The sequence below is a fragment of the Rutidosis leptorrhynchoides genome, chromosome 1, assembly GCF_046630445.1.
Source record: "Rutidosis leptorrhynchoides isolate AG116_Rl617_1_P2 chromosome 1, CSIRO_AGI_Rlap_v1, whole genome shotgun sequence".
NCBI classification, from domain to species: Eukaryota; Viridiplantae; Streptophyta; class Magnoliopsida; order Asterales; family Asteraceae; genus Rutidosis; species Rutidosis leptorrhynchoides.
The window spans coordinates 629,500,397-629,507,793 of NC_092333.1; the positions used below are offsets into that span (position 1 = coordinate 629,500,397).

The 7,397-nt window shown below is 32.0% G+C and overlaps 1 protein-coding gene across 1 annotated transcript; it reads right to left on the minus strand.

The window, feature by feature from the left end:
* Window positions 1–2,786: 2,786 nt before the first annotated feature.
* On the minus strand, window positions 2,787–6,520 carry LOC139885633 (glutathione S-transferase zeta class-like). Its single transcript, XM_071869383.1, has 10 exons — window positions 6,350–6,520; window positions 6,180–6,258; window positions 6,025–6,081; window positions 5,003–5,088; window positions 4,794–4,865; window positions 3,920–3,973; window positions 3,718–3,793; window positions 3,543–3,604; window positions 3,284–3,340; window positions 2,787–3,160 (listed from the first exon to the last, which is right to left on the minus strand). Exons 1-10 carry the CDS (start codon window positions 6,350–6,352, stop codon window positions 3,056–3,058), a joined length of 651 nt encoding a protein of 216 aa, XP_071725484.1. The 5' UTR covers window positions 6,353–6,520; the 3' UTR covers window positions 2,787–3,055.
* Window positions 6,521–7,397: the final 877 nt, after the last annotated feature.

The following is a 7,397-nucleotide window of genomic DNA, read 5'->3' on the forward strand; positions in this document are numbered from 1 at the left end:
TGCAGTTTTTGGTACTATTACAATAATCACATAGTGTCAAACAATAGACAATATATAAACGACAAATCAAAACGATTCCAACTCGATCGGCTAGAGACGGCTTATAACCATATCATCTGAATATTCGAATATCGAACTTGCAAACTGGTGAGTGATCAAACCAGAAACAAGAAGAAAATAATGAACATTAAAGAATTGAACCAAAAATCGTGAAAAGCATGTCAAACCTGTAAAACTGTGATGCCATAGTATATGTAAAAAGAAATACTAATTAAAGTAAATGATGCGCATACACGTACTTAAAACAAAATTATATTTGCTCGTAGAGAACAAGTATAAATAATGAATATAAGGTAATTAGTCAAAATGCTCTTATTTTCAAAAGTGTTTAACCAGCGTCGGTCCTGTAAATTTTGGTGCCCTGAGCGATAAGATAGAAATAGGCCCCCATCAAATTTTAAATGATAAATTTTGAATTACAAAATCAAAATAAATTCACTTAATTTTAAATTAAAAAAATATATAACTTATCTTACAGCTGTAAGTTACAGACATAAGTTTTTAATTATATTTAAAATGTGATCTTAAATTAATTGTTGAGTTATATTCTTAATATATTTGATTTCAGTAATATTTCTTTTATTATATTTAATCAAAAGAATAAAATAATATTTAATCTCACAAAATGTGGGGCCATGAAGTTGCTGTCATCTCATAACTTTTGTGTATGGAGTAGCAGTAGTATTAGTAGTTTTTTTTTTTATTTATAAGAAAAAAGAAAACAAATAAGTAGTGGGGCCTCGAATTCAGCTGCTGTACCTCCTTGGCTCCTTACACTGATTTTCTGGGGCCTGGAACAAATTACATGCTGACTGATTGCAAAATATATTTTGGGCCCCAAAAAGTATTGGGCCCTGTGCAAGTGCTCACCTTGCACCTGCATTGGGCCGGGCCTGTGTTTAACAATATGCCTTTAAAAATCGTAATTGCAGAAATGCTCCTTGACCACGCATTAAGCACAACCAGGGGCAATAATATTAAGTGGCAAGGGGGGCGCCCGCCCCCAGTGGATTTGCAATATTTAGTACAAAAATTTTGGATTTTCTGATTTTGCCCCCGGTAGATTTTTTTATTTGCTCCAAAACCTCCGTATTTTGCTCCAAAACATTCATATTTTGCCCAAAAAAATCCAAATTTTGCCCAAAACCTTCAAATGTTGCCCAAAAACCTGTATATTTTTCCTTAAAATCTCCATATTTTGCTCCAAAAAAGTTGCTACGCTTTAAAAAAACTTTCACCCCCGGTGAAAAGATTTTCTGCCTCCGCCACTGAGCACAACACATCAAACTTGTAGCTTAGTGCGTGATGCATAATGGGTGTTAGCGAGATAAAGGCCGATCCTCATCGCGAACAACCACCACGCACGGTGTGTGGTGCATGGTGCGTGGTGGTTGTTAGGCAAGAACTTTGAATGGCCGCATCTTTTGACTCCGATGTAGTCACCGTTTTTTTAATCTTGTATTTTTTTCGTGATCTATCCAATGGTATGCTTATGAAGTGAAAAAAATAATTTTAATATAAAGCCTGATATAATATTGTGATTTTAATTAATCAATCTAGAAAATGCGCGATTTGCGAAAAGTGACATTTATTAAAATTGATTGAGGGCTTTCGTGTATTTTTAGTTGACATTGATGATAAATTTAGCGCATCAGAAATTAGAATGTCATATAGCAAGTTATGAACGGTCAAAGTGCGTTAAAAAGTCAAAATCAATGAAAACATTAGAATTGAAGGTCATGGAGGCCGAATCGGAGTTACGAGCCAAAAGATACGAAAATTCAAAGTTCGGACATTTTGGCACCACGCAGCACGCACGGTGCTTGGTGCTTGGTGCGTGTTCGCGAGGAAAAATGGTTGTCTCGCTAAATATGTCGTGAACACACATCAAGCTACAAGCATGATGCGTGGTCAGAGAACATGATTGTAATTACGATTTTTTGAGGCATACTGTTTAATACCTTTGAAAATGAAGACATTTTGACCAATTTCCCATGAATATATATATTGAAGCCGAAGAAAATGAAAAGGCCCAATCTAGTAGCCCAGTTGTCCTTAACGTAGTTTCATATGTTTTGAAGTCTAACAAATATGATATTAAAAGGGTATTTCGTGTTAATTTGATGAAGGACTTGATGCACGAGGATGCTCGTCATCCTCGAATTCTAAACGTAGAGGTCTTTGGGTTGGGTCTTGATTTGTTTCGATTGTTGGTTGGGATGTAATGCGGTTTTTCCGGAAGGTTCCTTGTTCATGGTTTTATTTTGTTTTGTTGGTTTATAGTTATATGAAGTTTGAACTTGAAATCACAAGTTTTTAGTCAATTAAGATTTAAGACCCTTTTGTGCTTGTTAAGTATTTGATTTTGTTTGATTTGGTAGGGTTAAAAGATGAATCATGGAAAAGATATAAAGATTTTGTATTCTTCATATCTCTTGGATTACAAGATTTTGTTATCTTGTTTGCATATGATATTAAAAATTTGTGACTTCAAGAGATGAATTCGTTAAAGTCTAATGCATGATGTTGATGTTGATTGCGTACACATTTTATGTGATAAAGTATAACGAATTACAAACTACTTATAAACTGAGATTTATGTGAAGCGAGTTGTGAATTTTAAGGAAAGTAAAAAAAAAAAAAAAAAAAGTTAAAATGAACAAATTTTATGTTAAGGGGTGACTTATTAATATTAAAATTTGATCAGAAATCAGGTAAATTGAGATTGGATTATAAAACAAAATGTTGCATACATTATTATAACACCACCTCAAACAAAATCCAAAGTCAAATGCAATCCCTTTTGAGTACAAAATTGATAAATGTAGTTTGCAGTTCAGTGATCAAACTTTTCAAGCAAACATATGAAAGTAACAATGAAGATATAAACTTCAGTTTTCCAAATAACTAATTGACCACTGATTATCGCAATACATGCTCGGTCGATTTTCGACGTTTACTTGATAATGACGGTTCCTTTATGACGTCTCATCAATTAATTGGTAGGGAAAGAATCTGGCTGATTTTCAGGCATCGCATCAATGAAAGCGGGTACCTGTTTGTATTCCTTGCTCAACCTGGATAACAGAGGATACTTGCTCTGCACCAATATAAATATAATTCGAAGTGAATTACAAGATCCAAACAATTACTATATGAATAATAAATATATGATTCCAGGAGTATTAAAAAAAAATAAGCAGAGTATTATATATTTATATACCATATCAACTTTGTATCTTTGTGATGCGGTAATGATTGGCTCCAGAAAAATGTCAGCCTGCATAAGTTTAATGCGTATAAGACTTAAGTTCAATAAAATAAATTTCACCGAATCTCATAAAAACTGAAATAATCTTTTTCAAAAAAAGAAACATGCTGGTATTGATGATAACCTGTTAATACTACTACTAATTCGACAAGGTGATGCTCAGTTACGAATTACGATGCTAGAGTATACGCAAAAATGAAAGAAATAGTACCATAAAAATGTCATCTCCAGTTGCATACTTCCCAGCATGATCTTTTAGTAATACCTCGAGAGCTGCATAAATTTACAAAGATTAGGTAACTCTTTATATTGACAAGACTCCATTATGATTATAATTATGATTATGATTATGATGATATTATATAATTAATAAAATATAATTTTACCTGCAAAGCCTTTTCCATAATGTTTATGAGCCCATGAAATCATTTCGTCATGACCAAGATTCCGTTCGATGTAGCCCTGCAAGTTGAGAGATATGGATAACATGTAAGAACTCACATTGAAGCAGCTTCTCGGAAAGATATGGAATTAGAAATAAAAATAATAATAATAATAATAATAAAAAAAAAGATTTATGTTACTCACCGTGATAGGTAACCTTACAAGAGGTTGTGTGCTCGAAGTAATAACATTAATAACCTGCAGATTTGATATGAAATCACTTATATCATGATCATGTGAGAAACGGCTAACATACACCTTAATACGCACTCATGCATTTCCAACGTGACTCATTGCATGCACGTTTTAGATGAATACACAATCCCATGAGCCATTATATATGCAAAGTAAACACAAAATGAATCTTTAGATTCGCGAAATTAAAGTGTATTGAAGTGATACACCAAAACATAACATAATAGCCTCTGTATTGATCAGTAAGTATTCTGCATCTGCATTGATTATGTATTAGGCTAATGTGTGTATTTTTAAGTCGAAATTTCCTTAAGTATTAGGCTATTAGCAATTATTGAACGCGTTAGGTAGTTACACGTAGGGATAACTCTCAGAATTCAATTAAGTACTTTCTTGTTTATTGAGGAATCACCCACTATAAGCCAAAGTTATTTATTAACCAATCATTCATGTGGCGTAGATCTCACTTACCAGTTATTATTATAACTTATATAATAAAGATAATTCTGGTACCAGTCAAAAATTCGTAGTCATTTATCTTCAAACTGATCATAAATTTTGAATACAGTTATGAAATGAACATCAAGCACTCGATAGAATTACACAAAAAGAAAGTGAACATAAAGCCGCTAGGCCATTGGAGTAATAAGAAGTCGATTACTTAACAATAAGTATTAATAGCTATAAATTAGTGATTTACAACATGAATGTGCAGTTGTTTGATAAAAACGTGTTGCATTTTGGGCGTTGGTACAAAGTTATCATAACCTGCAGGTCCACTATTATAAGTAGCTAAAGTAAAAAAATCTACAAATGATATTACCTGATAGTTTAATGCCTTCTTCTTAAGGTCACTGGGTAACAAAGGATGCTGAGGGTACTTCTCTTCAAGGTACTGTTTGTAAAAGAATAACACAAAATAAAAAATAAAAATAAAAAATTGGAAGGGAAAATGTGCAATAAATAACAATACCAAAATAGCTTGAACATCAATAAGTAAACCATTTGAACATTTGCATTGGGGTTACTAACCATTGCGATTGCAAAAGAATCAGCAAGCACAAAATCACCATCCTTAAGAGAAGGCACATACCCAAGAGGGTTTATCTTCAAATACTCTATATTAAAAAAAAAAAAAAAAATGAGAACATGTGAGAAATAAGATTAAGTTCCTGATTGTGAAAAAAAAAAAATAACCAAATGGAGAAATGATATTGAAAAGATAAGGTGTATTAACTTAATCCTTTAAGTTCCTGATTCCATGGTTATAAAAGTCCCCGACCAGGCCAACTAGTCCCCGACTAATATTGATTTTGAAGTAGTCCAACTAGTTTCCGACTTAGGGTGTGTTTCATAAAACGGAATATTTAAGCGCTAATAGTTCATATTTTGAATGCTTCAACGGTTCTTATTGAACCTCTTTCTAAATAATAATAACAAGTTTGATAATCATTCTAAATAGACATTCTAGATGGCGTAAAATTATCGTATTATCCTTTTACACGAACAAATACAAAACTATAGTAATTGTTTGATGATTGTTCTAAATATAATCAAGTAGTGTATCAAAAGAAAATGAAGGTGTTTAATGGTTGAGAGATAATTTCAACTCTGAATGATTCAGACTTTTGTTTCATTCACCACCTCTTGTCACTACGAGGTTACAAACAAACATGCTGAGTGCCGAACGATTCAGCGCTAAATCATCCAATTAAAAGGCAATCAAACACAACATTAGTTGATCAAAGTCTGATTTAATCGGTAAAAAACAGACAAACTAGGTCAAAAATAATCAAAGTCAAAGTTGATCAACTAGTCCCCAATTTTGACCAATCAATCGCTACAAGGACCCGACCAACTATCACCAGCCACTTTTACAACTTTGACAAATTATAAAGTATTCGACAAATAAAAGTAAAGGAATACTCCGTATAACTTAATCTATCTATGATAAAGTATACTTATACTACCACATTCAGTGATTAATTTCAAAGAAATATATAGTGCATATGTATTGTAGTTGTAAACATAAACTAAAAAAAGTTGGCATTTACCAGGACGGTGCTGCTCGTTTCTGAAGAGATTAACGGGTTTGTATTCATAATCAAGTCCTGTTCACATCCAGAAAAACAAACACTAATAATAATAATCAAATAATTATATAAACGATAAAAGATTAAAAAAAAAAAAAAAAAGGGAGGTAGCGTGCCTTTTAAGTTGAGAGCAATACGAACACTGTGAGCGGAACTGCTCAAGAAAAAAGAGTACAGTTGCAAACTATTCGCCGTCTACACAAACATTATTATTAATCAAATTCAAGATTTATTTCAATTGTTAATATCTGACAATGAAATAGATACAGGGAAAAAAAACACGCACCATATTGTTATTATTATATCCAACTCGAATTGAAGCTTATAGGTCAATTAACAACAGAAACAGAATATATTTATATGTATGTATGTAGCTCACGATCTGCAAGTCTAGAATACGGTCTTGTTTTTGAAGTTTGAAAATGAGAGGTTCGGTAGGTAGATCAACACCCTGTTTCTCCACTTCTAGAAACTTTATTCTTTCTTTATTCAGTTTTTATATTTTTCTTCCTTTTTGACCAAATAGTCTACACGATTTGCCTTTTTCCTTTTCAGTTTGAACAAAATAGTTTGTTTCATATTAGTCTCTTGAATTTTCAGAGGTAAAATGGTAAATAGGGCGTTTTATAAAATTAATTGATTTAACGTCAAATGATTATGAATGATTTAAAGATTACACATGAAAATAAAAATAACCATAATCATTTTAAACGAATAACATGAATGATCTACACAATATTAACTTTGACATAAATAAAAATTACAATATACTTGTTTAATAAGTTTTCTTGATATAATTTAAGAACATATTACTCCGTATATAAAGTTTAGATGCTTAATGGTTAAGAGATTGTTTCAGTTTTAAATGATTTAGCACTGAATGCTGAACCATACAACATCATATGTCATTAAGAGGTCAGAAACAAACTCACTGAATGTTGAATGGTTCAGCATTCAGCGCCGAACCATTCAATGAAGTAAGAAACGCACCCTAAGTCATTATCTTTTTTAATACACTATTATTACTATTTGTATTAATTATAATTATTATAATTATTATTTAAATCACTTCAAAAAAAAAAAAACTTGACATAACTTCAAAGTCACAGGGTCTATTCAATATCGTCGGGCTAATGGCCATCTTGTTGGATCGTGTAAACAGGATTAAACGATCTTAGATTCAATAACGAGTGCGAAAAATCTCGTTATTGAGTTTTATACTCAAAATCCAATGTAAACCTTTGATCTTAATGACAAAATCGACTTAGATATGTTAAAGATCGACTAATATGAATGCTAGAACACCAGGGTATCGGATTGTACGTGTAGGATAG